Raw genomic sequence first — 17,176 nt, forward strand, 5'->3', positions numbered from 1 at the left:
GGGAGGAGGGAGGGGCGGTGGGGGGGCGTTGGACCCGAAGACAGGCCTGGTTTCGAAGAAGGCAAGTCTAAAAGGAGCCGAACAAAAGATACTTGACACAATAGAAGAAGCTCGAGCGGGGGTGTTCACGCCCAACAGAGAGAACGACGAGCTTACGCGCGCCCTGGGAAATCCTGAACACCCGGGAAGAACACGAGGCATGGGTGTTATTCCCTGGTATGAGGGCTTCTCGGACTGGAATGACGACTACAGGTCCCGTGCAAGAAAGAAGATGGAGGAGGAGAAGAAGAGGAAGCTTGAGGAGGAGCAGAGGAAGCAGGACGCAGAACGTCTTCAAGGCCTAGAAGCAAGGCACGCGGACGTGGCACTCAAATTCCAGCAGCAACAGCAGCAGATCGACTCACTTAGCCAGGAAAGGGGGTCTCAGCAGCGACAACAGCAAGCAGATGATCGTCCATCATTGGATAGCACCGTCCCATCCATGCCGAGAAGCAGCGTTGGTTCTGCCCCGGGCGACACACTACTGGATACATACCCTGTGGATGACATCATAGAGAACACTAATTGTGAGCTACACTCCAAAATGAAGAACATATCCATGAAGGTGGTGGATGGTGTTTCTTTTCCAGTGACCCCCGAAGCAACCTACCATTGCATCCCAATTGCAGAGGGCTATGCTCGTGTCATGGTTGATGAAGTGGTGGACCCATATTCGGGGCTAACGCTTGACATTCCTGGAGGTGAAGACGAGCGCACACTGGGACAGGCCATACATCGTATCATCCTATGGAGAAAGGATTGCATCATCTTTCGAAGTCCACCAACACCGCGTCGTCTGCCGACTCCTCGAAGTCCGCCACCGAGTCAGCAGACTCCCGCTCCTCCACGTCCACGAACGCGTGAGACTCCTCCTCCTTGAAGTCCGCCACCTCCTCCAAGTCCCCGAACGCGTGAGCTGACTCCTCTGGTTTCAAGTCCGGCACAACGTCATGCCACTTCTCCGGTTTCAAGTCCGGCACCGTGTCAGGCCACACCTCCTGCTTCAAGTCCGGCACATCGTCAGGCCACTTCTCCTGGTCCAACTCCACGTCAGCCGTCTCCGTCGTCTCAGCAATCGCAGAAGAGACATGCCGCAGCTTTGGTGCGTAGCGGTACGAGTCGAGGTAGTTCAGGAAGTACAGGCGGAGACAAGCGATATAAATATGGTCCAAGCCTCGCTCCTCTTCCTCAGAGGCCTTACGACATGAACGAGGAGCAAAACACATCCATAGTGCAGGCCCAAGTGGACGCCCATTTTGGACCGAAACCGGCACCGCCGCCAAAGGAGAAAGTGCCTGAGAAAACGATTGACCACTTCATTCATATGGCTAGAGCACCAGCTCCCAAGCCTGTTGACTCAGACTATGAGCGTCAAATCAGGAAGCTACATCGAGCACGGCTACGGAAGGAAGCGAGCTCGAGCTCGAGCCAACAAGCAGCTGGCAAAAAATGCGGGGAAACCGTTCCCCAGCTGGGAGAACAGGCGGCGCAAGAGATCCCCCCGCTTGTTGTGCCAACAACACATGAGAGGAGTACGCGCGCCAAATATTATTGTGGGCAAACCGTTAGCATTCCCCAGCAGGGCGATGTGGTAATAACGAGGGAGCATATAATGCAGGCTGAAATGCTCAAGATCTCTGTTGGACAACTCCTCGAAATCAAGCCCATGTCTCCGCTTAAAGAATCGGAAATAAAATGGAAATATGTCTGGGGCCAACCTTTGGCCCATCCAGACAAGGTCAAGGACCTCCCAACGAGAATGTATGAATTGCATCAATGGTACATGAACATGACCAAGATTTCCAATCGAGTGTCCCTCATGGTGAATGTCAAGAAGGATCATTATTACCATGAGAAAGCTCTGTCCATTGAGTATTCGGAACTATATCAGTTATTCAATCAAGACGCACTCGACAAGTCTATCGTCAGTTGCTATTGTCTGTAAGTGATTTCTTTTTGTAATTTAAGTCTCAAGCTAATTATGTAGTGATAATTTTGATCAATCATTACATGTAATTATCCTCACTATATTCTTTTCTATGGTATTATATGCAGGATGAAGATGTATGAAATGAAAAAATCTGGACGCTATGGCATTGGGTTCATTGACCCAAATACCATTAATAAGGACATATGGAAGTATCCATTTTATCAAGCAGGTGTAGAGGAAAGCATGGTAGAGTTCTTGAAGCGCCTCAATAGCAATGAAGATATACTACTTCCTTACAACTTCCCGTGAGTCACACTGTCTTGTACTACAAATTCTATTTTTGCTTACTAGCTAGCTAGATGTTAATAATTAAGTGTATACGGTTTACGGTAGTTGATTAATTTTATGCACATGCCCGCTTATTTAAGACATGCAAACGTGTGCGCATGCAGTTGGCACTGAGTCTTGATAGACATTAAAGTTGAGGAAGGAAAAGTTGAATTACTGGACTCGCTAACTAAAGAAGAAAGTGACTTCACCATCGTGAAGGGGATAGTCAACAGGTAATTTCAATCATTATTAACTATTTAATAACCTATTATTAGTTCGTCATTTTCTGATATGAACTATTTAATAACCCCTTTATTAATTTTCTTTGCTGGCGGGCAGGGCATGGGCAAAGTTCATCGCAGTGACTCCAGGCGAATGGAAACAAAAGTTGTTTTGGCATCGACCAAAGGTAAGTAATTAAGTAGTACTAGCTAGCTACCATCTCTTTAATTCTTGTTTCAATATCATTAGTTAATTATCATGCTTGATTAATTAATCATTATCTGATTCAATTCCATTCTCGTAAAGGCCCTGAAGCAGGCGTCGGGGAATAATCTGTGTGCATTCTACGTTTGCGAGAACATTCGCATGATGACGTCCGAAAGGAGCAGATCTGATAGACAGGACTGGGTACGTTTGTAAGAACACTATTCACACTATTATCGATATCTAGTCACACAACTAACACACATGCATATTGATCTCCTTCTTAACAGTTCAGAGAGGTGCGGGATAAGCTCCTACCATCGGACCGCATACTAGCACTTCGAGAGAAAATAGCCGGATTTTTGCTTGACCAGGTCATAAATCCCGAAGGAGAATACTATTACCCGCTACCTCCCCCATGAACCACTTGTCATCGTGCTCCGGAGGTACCAAGGCAACATATGTAGGAGAAATTGTATATGTATACATGTGTATGTGTGAATAAATCGTTTTTCTCGTACGTGTGTGTGTATATATATATATATATATATATATATATATATATATATATATATATATATATATATATATATATACACGTACGAGAAAAACGATTTATATATATGCATAACGTGTACAATTTGTAGTATCGTGAAATACCAGCAAACAAAAAAATGTAATGGAAAATAAAAAAAACACCCAAACATTTAGTATCGGTTGGTGTTACCAACCGGTACTAAAACCCTACGCACACCCGGGCCTGGCTCGTGCCACGTGTTTGCACTTTAGCGCCGGTTCGTCACGAACCGGTACTAAAGGGGGGGACCTTTAGTCCCCACTTTTTAGTGCCGGTTGGTGAACCGATACTAAAGGCCGTTACGAACCGGCACTAAAGGCCGGTTCTGTACTAGTGATGAGACACGAACATGGCCCACGAGGGACATGAGGTGCCATCTTTTCCCATGGCATAATTTTCCTCGTCGTAGTCCGCAGCCTGGATATCATCGGTTGAGTGAGGTCCATGATGGACGTCGACGGGCCAACCTCATGGTCGTTGTGGTGGCAACTACGAGCAGCTGCTGGTGTCAACGACGCGGAGCTGTCAGTGTTCTTGTCCGTGATGGCCTGCTCATCAGCGCCGCCTGCGCGTCCTACTTTGTCGCATGAGTGCTGCGCGCGGCCTCGTAGAGCACCCGCTGCTGCTCGACAAAGTTTATGTTCTCCTTGTCCATGCATGTTGAGTTCCAGCTCGCGAACTCGGCCTAGATTTTGCCTTCCATCGACCGGTGATTCTCGAGGATGGCAAGGGTATACCATTGCTCGTCCCACGTCTGCCGAAACATATATGGCAGCGGTCCGGATGCCAAAAAAACCTTCTTGGTTTGCATCCGGTTTGCCGGATTCCGAACCACCGAACTGATCCGTAGATCGATTGGCTACCGTTTTGGGTGAGAAACTGTGTCCGGATACGTCTGGATGTTCGATGTAGGAGAGCTGCCCGGACATTGCGAGCGCTGCGGGTTTCAACGGACTTTGCATTCAGTTTGTACGCATAAGCCATACTCGAGAACACAGTTTCCATGCACGGGTTAACTAATTGAGCTGCCTATTTAAGGTACACCGGGCAGTGGCGATCTGAAGCCGTTGCCTGCCGGTGTAAACTGAGCAAGCCAACAAAAGGGGACAACAGAGCATGCGTGCTTGCATATGTACGTGGAAATTGCTGCTGCTACTACTAGTGGAAATTACAAAGGCCGGCTTTCTTTTCCAGCATGACACATTGGGCAGGCAGCTGCCGCCGGTGCGATGCCAGTTTTGGCCTTTGGGCTACTCAGCCATGTACTAGCGACAACTACGCCCACTTCTTTTTGTTACCAAAATATGTGTGGATCGATGGATTAATTAGTAAACAACTCCTGCTGAGCGAGCTAGTGCACTGGTGCCACGTGAGGTGGCGCCGGCGCCGGCGGCTGGACGGCGTTGCTGCTGCAGTCTTGGGCGGCGGAGGGGAAGAGCTCGAAGGGGCCGAGGCGGTTGTCGCCGAGGCGGGACTTGTAGGCGGCTTTCTTGTACTCGGCCCAGGTGAAGTCCCTGTACATGCTCAGCTCCCCTTCCCGCATCAGCTCCAGCAGCGGCGCGATCCGCTGCGTCGGCGCGGGCCCGCCGAAGTAGATCACCGACAGCCGCGACTGCTCCCCCTCCGCCGGCGCCACCACCCGGTGCTTCACGCTGTGGAACCGCCCGTTGGTCAGCACCTGAATGCACCAAAACAAACGAGACACATCAGTGATCAGTGAGTAGCTAGTAGACGCACAGGTGGTAGGGCACAGGCGCTCGCCACAAGGGTCGCAAGGCAATGAGTTGCACGCTTTGCGCGGTACGTCCTTGCCAAGAACTGAACTGGCCCCAGCGGCTAAATTAAATAATGCGCCAGACCAAACCATGCATGCAAACACTACGCTTGGTTTGCGTTGCGAATAACAAAGTGACTAGTGAGCGAGTGGTAATGGTAATGGTATGGCACCTACCCGCAGGGAGTCCCCGACGTTGACGAAGAGGGAATCCGGGTCGGGGGCCACGGGGACCCAGCGGCCGTCCGGGAGCATGATCTGGAGGCCCGCGGTGCGGTTGGACCGGAGAAGGGAGATGACCTGCGGGTCCGTGTGCTCCCCGAACCCCGTCACGCCGCGGCCGCGCTGCCCTGCCGCCAGGGGGCACGGCCACGGCGGGTAGTGGTTCACGCGCACAATGTCGTCAGCTTCGTCCGACGCCACCACCCGCCGCAGCACGCCGCGGTTCTCCTCCGCGAGCCCCAGCCCCTCCGCCATGAGCTCCAGCACACGCGCTCCCACCTCGCGCACCGCGTCCGTGTACTCCTCCAGCGCCGCCCGGAGCGACGGCGGCAGGGACGCGGCGGCGACAGGGCCGGACCCGACGGAGAGAAGGATGTACTCAAGCCAACCCACGTCGCCGTTGCGGCCGATGCTCTTGCTGCCGTAGCCCAAGGGGTTCGCCGACGCCTCCAGCTTCTTCTTGTGCGGCAGCGCGAAGAAGGCCGCGGCGCCGGCCTCCAGCGCGTCCGTGAGGGCGGTCGGCACGCCGTGGTTGATCGCCCTGAAGATGCCCACGCTGCGGCATGCCTGCTCCACGGCGGCCGCCGCGCCCGGCGCCGACAGGTCGACAGTCGGCACCGCCGCCGCCGCCGCCGCATTAGCGCATTTGACCAGTGGGATCTTGTCCATGGACATGGGCACCGTGATCCCCACCATGGCCGACAGACGATCTCACAGAGCAGTTTCCGGTATGTGCTACCTAAAGAGCGCACCTGGTTTCTATCTAGTGAAGCCGAGCAGAACCGAAACAGAGGATGCTGCGAGCGTTTGCACTTGTGGTCATCTGATGGGGTGACGGCCTCGTATATATAGGCGACAGGAGCATTAATTATCAGCTGCAGTAACTAACTAACTAACTAACGAACCAGGTTGGTTTGGTTTAGGCAAGAGTGTCAGAGCAAGCTACGTGGATGCATGCACTATGTGTGGAACCCAACAGGGAAGTGCCACCATGGCCATTGACCAGGCGGTTGGAACCGTACGGTTCAAGCGCGTCTGTGATGCATCGCCGCCGAATTTTCGGTCCAACGTAAACAAAGGGGGGACTTTTCCATGCTTTCGTGAATTTCATTCGGTTGAACATTTTTCTTTTCAACCGGACAGCACGTCTTTCCATTACTTTCAATAACAGAAATACAAATTCCCCTGTTATCACCGTTCGCTTGAACATAGATTTAGTTACCTTTTTTCATCGTTTTCACATAATATATTATTCGCGGATGATCATTGCCCCTGTAGAGATGAAAAAAGGAATTTTATTCAGTCGAACGGACCCACTTTTTTTTACACAATGTCTTATTTGCCTCTTCAAGAAGACTTATAACTAACGGACTGATCATTGCCCCTATCATCGGAGCACCAATAGTTTTCTCCTTTTATAACACCACGTATAAGGTGACCCGTAGACACACCCAAACAAAAGGCGGGTCACTGAAAATGCAAGTTGTGTGCATGTAGCACGTGTGGTACTTCCTCCGTTCCACAAAGGGAGTATTAGAAAGGTCAAAGGGTGCTAGAAGACGGTGGGGACGATGTGGTAGAAGAAACCCATGAATACAACTTGATGCATAGGCTACCCATTCGTCATCTTATTTTTCTCATTGTAATTAGAATGAGCTTTACCAGTTCGAAAAAAAAAGAACATTACTTCCACCAGAACAAAGACGACACCTTTACTAAAAGATGTAGGAAATGTATGCACCGGATTTCATGACATACTAATTTAACGTGAATAAGTGGACGATAATAAGTGAACGATAGAGCTTTCCTTGATTGTCCATAATTGCCTTAAAAACAAAATGAAGCCTCTCACTTTGTTGGTTCATTGTTGCTCCAAGAGAACCTAAGCTTTTTGCCATCACTATGGTAGTGGTACGATTACAGGTCATACCTGCATAAAAATAGAGTTTAGGGTTTATGATTCGTTAAATATTTCATGCTACTGTTACCGGAAGATCACATGAATGGTGTGTTGTTTGTTAAGAAGCTAGGGTACATTAGGAACATATATAGCATTTATATTTGCTAGGGAGAATATAAGAGGGACATTGCCTCCCTCACCCCATGTTCCGAGCTAAATCTCGCAACGTAGCAAATTTGCATTAACCAGTACAATAGAAGGGTGAATATTTAGATAATAATAATTAGGGGGGGGGGGCTAGTACAGCACGCCGTTGCCTGAGCCGTGGAACACTACAATGTGGAGGTAAAATTTCGTGTTTTGACCCTTTTAGCATAGAAAATCGAGATTTGCCCCGGTTTCAATTTTTTTTTGAAATCTGACCCTTTTTCCTACCGCCAGGAGGCTCGGCGGTAGGAAACTAATTAACGTCAGCACGCAAACTGTCGCCGTCCCCCCTCCGTCGCACCCTACCGCCGCAAGTCCTAGCGGTAGGCTGTCTGATCCTACCTCCAGGACCATGGCGGTAGGGTGTGGGCAGTTATACGGCGCGGCCACCCGCCCCACCCGAATCTCCCCCTTCCTCCCCACACCCAGCCGCCCAAGAACAGAGGAGTTCTTCCTCTCTCGCCCCCTCTCTCATCTCCTCCACTCCCCCTCTCTGATCTTCTTCCTTCCTTCCTCATTTTTACGGATCGAGATGGCCCCGAAAAGAGAAAAGTAAGCTCATCTGATCCCTCCAATTAGTTTTAATCAGATAGCTTCTGATTCGTTGCATTATTTGGTTCAAATCACTCCCCTTTTTGAACTAGATTTAATTTTTTTTTGAACCCTAGGAGTGATTTAGGTTGATTCTAGATGTTATATTGTGTTAGATATTAACTCTAGTCAATAGTTGCTATGGTTGTGTGAAGATGAACCCTAGTTCATTTTTTTGTTGAAGGATTTTTTATATGATGCATGTTGGAGGAAATTGTTGTGATATGATGATGCATGTTGATATGATATGATGCAAGTAGTGGATGTAGTTGGAGAAAAAATGTTGAACACTCAAGATGAACCTAGTTCATAATTTTTCGTGTTAAAAAAAGTTATGATATGATGAATATTGGAGATATTTATTTTGATATAGGATGCATGTGGATGTTATATGATGCAAGTAGTGGATTTTGTTGGAATAAAAATGGTGAACCCCTCAAGATGAACCTAGTTTATAACTTCTTTTGTTTAAAAAATGATGATATGATGCATGTTGGAGGGAGGATTTTGTTTTTTTATATATGATGCATGTGGATGTTAATATATGGAATGTTGTTTGAATAAATATTTAAAAGTTGTATGAATGAATCAACCATGTTTCATTTTTTATTTATGTTTATGCTTATAATGCTTATGTTTATGACATTTTATTTAGGATGGCACCTCTTGCAGACAACATTGGCAAACGGTACTCCATGCTTGACTATGCTTCTACAAGGGTCATCGTGCCCGTTTCAATGAGAACGGAGTAGTCAGTATTAATATCAAAATATTGAACCAATGTTTTCGGATTGGTAAACTAAGATACTAACTTTTTGCGTCCACTTTTCGACAGATGCTCCTGGCACTGTGCATGAGGAGTCACACGAATGCCATGAAGATGGAGTACGACGAGCGCTACGCGCCGTACTTCAGGAGAGCCTGACTGCTTGGTTTCGTCCTTCAGTTCAAGCGACAGCAGCCGACGCTCGTCCACGCAGCTCTCACGGCTTTGATTGACCGGTGGCGACCCGAGACGCATAGTTTTCATCTCACATGCAGGGAGATGACGGTGACCCTCTAGGATTGGGGGATGATCACGGCCCTACCGATCGAGGGTCATGCACTCACTGGGCGAGTGGAGAGGACCAACTGGCAGCAGAGGGTTACCACCCTCATCGGCGACTGCCCCGACGCTAAGGGTAACCGGACATCTGGTGTATCGCTGCCCTGGCTCCTGTCGAACCGGAAGAAATGCCCGGTAAAGGCCGATCAGGTTACAGTGGAGTAGTACGCGAGGGCCTACCTGTGGTACCTTCTCACAGAGGTTGTGTTTCTAGACTACTCCAGGAACCCTGCCCTCTGGTCATATCTCTTCTTCCTAGCCGACTTGGATGCAGGGTACAGTTGGGGGACAACCTCTCTTGCCTACCTATACCGCCCGGTAAGAGAGTATGTCATTGCTTTTTACAAATGTATGCTCCATGATATTGTGTTATATCTGATCATCAATTCTTGTTTTGTAGCTTGACGAGGCAACCCACATGACGGAAATTACTTCTTGTAAGGGTGGATTTGTGTGGGCCCTCTCCATTTGGATGTGGGAGCGGCTGCCGGTTGGGCATCCGGAGAAGTTAAGAAGTGGTCCATGGGATGTGTATGGCGAAGAAGGCGATTCTACTCGATACCCGGCCGTAGCTTACTAGCGGGACATTGTGGTTCTCTACACGGGCACATCCAAGACTTCGTACAAGGCGTTCACCAACGACATGGACGCTTTGACGGTTTCGCAGGTATATGAACTAGCTCACCTTTCTCTTTTACGCCGCTTTCATCGGGAACTTAACAATGTTTGTGTAATAGGTAAACTGGTGGCCGTATCATGACCGAGAGTGGGGGTTCAAGCTGAATGTGATGTGCGAGGAGGACATTGGTCTTTGTCGGTGCATGGTGCCCATGATATGTGTGTACGTCGTCGAGTGGCACTTGCCACACCGCATGGCCGCGCAATTTGGGATGTACTAGCATACACCACCGGGCATGCCGACCGATACCGGTGGCCACGAACTCCACTTGTGAGTGCCTTATCTTCCATTACCATGATTTCGTTGTGTTTGGTGTTCTTATAATGGTTTGTGTTGTTTATGCCTTGTAGGATCAGCCGACAGAAAAATCAGTCGATCACAGACTGGGAAGAGCAGCATAAAACTTTTGTGACAGAGTGGAACCAGTGCAGGTGGCGTAAAGATGTGGAGAGGCGAGTGATTGACTGGGATGATTACGCCCAACACATGAGGTGGTGCGACGATGGCCAGAAGCACCGTCTTCGTCTCAGGCCTAGGTCGCAGAGCTGGAGACGGATGACCCTGAGGAAGAGGCTGATAATCCCATTTTGCATCGTGCTTTTATATCAATTTATTGCATTATGCGCTATTATTACACATTATGTCATAATAGTGATGGCTTTTCTCTCTTATTTTATAAGGTTTACATGAAGAGGGAGAATGCAGGCAGCTGGAATTCTGGACTAGGAAAGGATCAAATATTAGAGACCAATTTTGTACAACTCCAAAAGTCCAGAAACTTCAGGGAGATCAGTTTTGGAATATATTAAAAATATTGGGCGAAGAAAGCACCATAGGGGGGCCACCAGTTAGCCACGAGGGTGGAGGGCGCGCCCCCTGTCTCATGGGCCCCCTGGCATGCTCCCGACGTCCATCTTCTGCTATATGGTGTCTTTTACCCTGGAAAAATCATAGAGAAGCTCTCGGAATGAAGCGCCGCCGTCTCGAGGTGGAACCTGGGCAGGACCAATCTAGGGCTCCTGCGGAGCTGTTCTGCCAGGGGAACATCCCTCCGGGAGGGGGAAATCACCGCCATCGTCATCACCATCAATTCCCTCATCGAGAGGGGGTCAATCTCCATCAACATTTTCACCAGCTCCATCTCCTCCCACACCCTAGTTCATCTCTTGTATCCGATCTTTGTCTCAAAACCTTAGATTGGTACTTGTGGGTTGCTAGAAGTGTTGACTAGTCCTTGTAGTTGATGATAGTTGGTTTATTCGGTGGAAGATCACATGTTCAGATCCTTAATGCTTATTAATACTCCTCTGATTATGAACATCAATATGCTTTGTGAGTAGTTACATTTGTTCCTGAGGACATGGGAGAAGTCTTGTTATAAGTAATCATGTGAATTTGGTATTCGTTCGATATTTGGATGAGATGTATGTTGTCTCTCCTCTAGTGGTGTTATGTGAATGTCGACTACATGACACTTCACCATTGTTTGGGCCTAGGGAATGCATTGGGAAGTAATAAGTAGATGATGGGTTGCTAGAGTGACAGAAGCTTAAAACCTAGTTTATGCATTGCTTCGTAAAGGGCTGATTTGGATCCATATGTTTCATGCTATGGTTATGTTTACCTTAATTCTTATTTTGTAGTTGCAGATGCTTGCGAGAGGGGTTAATCCTAAGTGGGAGGCTTGTCCAAGTAAGGACATCACCCAAGCACCGGTTCACCCACATATCAAATTATCAAAGTAATGAATGCGAATCATATGAGCATGATGAAAACTAGCTTGACAGTAATTCCCATGTGTCCTCGGGAGCACTTTGCTTTATATAAGATCTCATCCAGGCTTGTCCTTTGCTACAAAAAGGATTGGGTGATATGTCTCCAACGTATCTACTTCTCCCAACACTTTTTCCCTTGTTTTGAACTCTAACTTGCATGATTTGAATGCAACTAACCCGGACTGATGCTGTTTTCAGCAGAATTGCCATGGTGTTATTTTTGTGCAGAAATAGAAGTTCTAGGAATGACCTAAAAATCCACGGAGACACATTTTGGAATTAATAAAAAATATTGGCGAAAGAATCAACGTAAGGGGGACCACACCCTGTCCACGAGGGTGCAAGGCGCGCCCACCCCCTGGGGCGCGCCCCCTGCCTCGTGGGCCCCATGGACCTCAATCGACCTCAAATCCAACTCCATATATTCACGTTCAGGGGAAAAATCAGAGAGAAGGATTCATCATGTTTTACGATATAGAGCCGCCGCCAAGCCCTAATCTTCCTCGGGAGGGCTGCTGGTCTGGAGTCTGTTCGAGGCTCCAGAGAGGGGAATCCATCGCCACCGTCATCATCAACCATCCTCCATCACCAATTTCATGATGCTCACCGCCATGCAATTGTAATACCATCGTAGGCTTGCTGGACGGTGATTGGTTGGATGAGATTTACCATGTAGTCGAGTTAGTTTTGTTAGGGTTTGATCCCTAGTATCCATTATGTTTTAATATTGATGTTGCTATGACTTTGCCATGCTTAATGCTTGTCACTAGGGCCCGAGTGCCATGATTTCAGGTATGAACCTTGTTGGAAATATGCCCTGGAGGCAATAATAAAAGTATTATTATTATATTTCCTTGTTCATGATAATTGTCTTTTATTCATGCTATAACTGTATTATCCGGAAATCGTAATACACGTGTGAATACATAGACCACAATATGTCCCTAGTGAGCCTCTAGTTGACTAGCTCGTTGTGATCAACAGATAGTCATGGTTTCCTGGCTATGGACATTGGATGTCATTGATAACGGGATCACATCATTAGGAGAATGATGTGATGGACAAGACCCAATCCTAAGACTAGCACAAAAGATCGTGTAGTTCATTTGCTAGAGCTTTGCCAATGTCAAGTATCTCTTCCTTCGACTATGAGAGCGTGTAATTCCTGGATACCATAGGAGTGCTTCGGGTGTATCAAACTTCACAACGTAACTGGGTGACTATAAAGGTGCACTACAGGTATCTCCGAAAGTATCTATTGTTTTATGCGGATCGAGACTGGGATTTGTCACTCCGTGTAAATGGAGAGGTATCTCTGGGCCCACTCGGTACGACATCATCATATGCGCAATGTGACCAAGGAGTTGATCACGGGATGATGTGTTACGGAAGGTGTAAAGTGACTTGCCGGTAACGAGATTGAACAAGGTATTGGATACCGACGATCGAATCTCGGGCAAGTAACATACCGATAGACAAAGGGAATTGAATACGGGATTGATTAAGTCCTTGACATCGTGGTTCATCCGATGAGATCATCGTGGAACATGTGGGAGCCAGCATGGGTATCCAGATCCCGCTGTTGGTTATTGACCGGAGAACGTCTCGGTCATGTCTACATGTCTCCCGAACCCGTAGGGTCTACACACTTAAGGTTCGATGACGCTAGGGTTATAAAGGAAGTTTGTATGTGGTTACCGAATGTTGTTCGGAGTCCCGGATGAGATCCCGGACGTCACGAGGAGTTCCGGAATGGTCTGGAGGTAAAGATTTATATATGGGAAGTCCTATTTTGGCCACCGGAAAATGTTCGGGATTTTTCGGTATTGTACCGGGAAGGTTCTAGAAGGTTCCGGAGTGGGGCCCACCTGCATGGGGGGACCCACATGGACGTGGGTAGTGGGGGCAAGGCCCCACACCCCTGGTCAAGGCGCACCAAGATCCCCCCTTAGAAGGAATAAGATCATATCCCGAAGGGATAAGATCAAGATCCCTAAAAAGGGGGGATAACAATTGGTGGGGAAGGAAATAATGAGATTTCTTTCCTCCCACCTTGGCCAACGCCCCAATGGACTTGGAGGGCAAGAAACCAGCCCCTCCACCCCTATATATAGTGGGGAGGCGCATGGGAGCTATAGACGAAGTTCTGGCGCAACCCTCCCCCTCTCACAAGTACTCCTCCTCTCCCGCGGTGCTTGGCGAAGCCCTGCAGGATTGCCACGCTCCTCCACCACCACCACGCCGTTGTGCTGCTGCTGGATGGAGTCTTCCTCAACCTCTCCCTCTCTCCTTGCTGGATCAAGGCTTGGGAGACGTCACCGGACTGTATGTGTGTTGAACGCGGAGGTGCCGTGCGTTCGGCACTTGATCATCGGTGATTTGAATCACGATGAGTACGAATCCATCAACCCCGTTCACTTGAACGCTTCCGCTTAGCGATCTACAAGGGTATGTAGATGCATTCTCTTTCTACTCGTTGCTGGTCTCTCCATAGATAGATCTTGGTGACACGTAGGAAAATTTTGAATTTCTGCTACGTTCCCCAACAGTGGTATCAGAGCTTGGTCTATTGCGTAGATTCTTTGCACGAGTAGAACACAAAGTAGTTGTGGGCGTTGATGTTGTTCAATATGCTTACCGTTACTAGTCCAATCTTGTTTCGACGGTATTGTGGGATGAAGCGGCCAGGACCGACCTTACACGTACTCTTACGTGAGACAGGTTCCACCGATTGACATGCACTTGGTGCATAAGGTGGCTAGCGGGTGCCAGTCTCTCCCACTTTAGTCGGAACGGATTCGATGAAAAGGGTCCTTATGAAGGGTAAATAGCAATTGGCATATCACGTTGTGGTCTTGCGTAGGTAAGAAACTTTCTTGCTAGAAACCCATAGCAGCCACGTAAAACATGCAACAACAATTAGAGGACGTCTAACTTGTTTTTGCAGGGTATGCTATGTGATGTGATATGGCCAAGAAGAATGTGATGAATGATATGTGATGTATGAGATTGATCATGTTCTTGTAATAGGATTCACGACTTGCATGTCGATGAGTATGACAACCGGCAGGAGCCATAGGAGTTGTCTTTATTTATTGTATGACCTGCGTGTCATTGAAGAACGCCATGTAAACTACTTTACTTTATTGCTAAACGTGTTAGTCATAGAAGTAGAAGTAGTCGTTGGCGTGACAACTTCATGAAGACACGATGATGGAGATCATGATGATGGAGATCATGGTGTCGTGCCGGTGACGATGATGATCATGGAGCCCCGAAGATGAAGATCAAAAGGAGCAAAATGATATTGGCCATATCATGTCACTATTTGATTGCATGTGATGTTTATCATGTTTATGCATCTTGTTTGCTTAGGACGACGGTAGTAAATAAGATGATCCCTTACAAAATTTCAAGAAGTGTTCTCCCCTAACTGTGCACCGTTGCTACAGTTCGTCGCTTCTAAGCACCACGTGATGATCGGGTGTGATGGATTCTTACGTTCACATACAACGGGTGTAAGACAGTTTTACACAGCGAAAACACTTAGGGTTAACTTGACGAGCCTAGCATGTGCAGACATGGCCTCGGAACACGGAGACCGAAAGGTCGAGCATGAGTCGTATGGTAGATACGATCAACATGAAGATGTTCACCGATGATGACTAGTCCGTCTCACGTGATGATCGGACACGGCCTAGTTGACTCGGATCATGTGATCACTTAGATGACCAGAGGGATGTCTATCTAAGTGGGAGTTCATAAGATGAACTTAATTATCCTGAACATAGTCAAAAGACCTTTTGCAAATTATGTCGTAAGCTCGCGCTTTAGTTCCATTGTTTAGATATGTTCCTAGAGAAAATATAGTTGAAAGTTGATAGTAGCGATTATGCGATCAGTAGAAAGCTTATGTCCTTAATGCACCGCTCAGTGTGCTGAACCCCAACGTCGTTTGTCAATGTTGCGAACATCGGACATACACGTTTTGATAACTATGTGATAGTTCAATTAAATGGTTTAAGTAGAGGCACCAAAGACATTTTCGAAACGTCGCGGAACATATGAGATGTTTCGAGGGCTGAAATTGGGATTTCAGGCTCGTGCCCACGTCAAGAGGTATAAGACCTCCGACGATTTTCTTAGCCTGGAAACTAAGGGAGAAAAGCTCAATCGTTGAGCTTGTGCTCAGATTGTCTGAGCACAACAATCACTTGAATCGAGTGGGAGTTGATCCTCTAGATGAGATAGTGATGTTTCCCCAAAGTCATTGCCACCAAGCTGCTAGAGCTTCGTGATTAACTATAACATATCAGGGGTAGATATGATGATCCTTGAAATATTCATGATGTTTGACACCGCGAAAGTAGAAATCAAGAAGGAGCATCAATTATTGATGGTTCGTGAAACCAATAGTTTCAAGAAGGGCAAGGGAACAAAGGGATACTTCATGAAACGGCAATTCAGCTGCTGCTCTAGTGAAGAAACCCAAGGTTGAACCCAAACCCGACACTAAGTGCTTCTGTAATAAGGGGAACAACCACTGGAGCAGCATTACCCTAGATACTTGGTAGATGAGAAGGCTGGCAAGGTCGATAGAAGTATATTGGATATACATTATGTTAATGTGTACTTTACTAGTACTCCTAGTAGCACCAGGGTATTGGATACCGGTTCGGTTGCTAAGTGTTAGTAACTCGAAATAAAAGCTACGGAATAAACGGAGACTAGCTAAAGGTGAGCTGACGATATATGTTGGAAGTGTTTCCAAGGTTGATATGATCAAGCATCGCACGCTCCCTCTACCACCGAGATTGGTGTTTGCGTTGAGCATAGACATGATTGGATTATGTCTATCGCAATACGGTTATTCATTTAAGGAGAATAATGGTTACTCTATTTTTGAATAATACCTTCAATGGTCTTGCACCTAAAGGAATGGTTTATTGAATCTCGGTCGTAGTGATACACATTTTCATGCCAAAAGATATAAGATAGTAATGATAGTACCACTTACTTGTGGCACTGCCATGTAAGTCATAATGGTATAAAACGCATGAAGAAGCTCCATGTTGATGGATCTTTGGACTCACTCGTTTTTGAAAAGTTTGAGACATGCGAACCATGTCTATTGGTGTATATGCATGAAGAAACTCCATGCAAATGGATCGTTCGGACTCACTTGATTTTGAATCACTTGAGATATGCAAATCGTACCACATGGGCAAGATGACTGAAAAGCCTCATTTTCAGTAAGATGGAACAAGATAGCAACTTGTTGGAAGTAACACATTTTGATGTGTGCAGTCGAATGAGTGCTGAGGCATGCAGTGAATATCATTATGTTCTTACTTCACAGATGATTCGAGTAAATGTTGAGTATATTTACTTGATGAAACACAAGTCTGAATTATTGAATGGTTCAAGTAATTTCAGAGTGAAGTAGCAGATCATTGTGACAAGAGGATAAAATGTCTATGATATGATCATAGAGATGAATATCTGAGTTACGAGTTTTGGCACACAATTAAGACATTGTGGAAATTGTTTCGCAATTAATACCGCCTGGAACACCATAATGTGATGGTGTGTCCGAACATCATAGTTGCACCCTATTGGAT

General features: G+C 47.1%; 1 protein-coding gene across 1 annotated transcript; it reads right to left on the reverse strand.

Moving 5' to 3' along the window:
- Positions 1-4,421: 4,421 nt before the first annotated feature.
- LOC123098690 (gibberellin 2-beta-dioxygenase 3) lies at positions 4,422-6,097 on the reverse strand. Its single transcript, XM_044520747.1, has 2 exons — positions 5,254-6,097; positions 4,422-4,980 (listed from the first exon to the last, which is right to left on the reverse strand). Exons 1-2 carry the CDS (start codon positions 5,992-5,994, stop codon positions 4,654-4,656), a joined length of 1,068 nt encoding a protein of 355 aa, XP_044376682.1. The 5' UTR covers positions 5,995-6,097; the 3' UTR covers positions 4,422-4,653.
- Positions 6,098-17,176: the final 11,079 nt, after the last annotated feature.

The sequence above is a fragment of the Triticum aestivum genome, chromosome 1B (genome assembly GCF_018294505.1).
Source record: "Triticum aestivum cultivar Chinese Spring chromosome 1B, IWGSC CS RefSeq v2.1, whole genome shotgun sequence".
In the NCBI taxonomy this organism is placed as follows: domain Eukaryota; kingdom Viridiplantae; phylum Streptophyta; class Magnoliopsida; order Poales; family Poaceae; genus Triticum; species Triticum aestivum.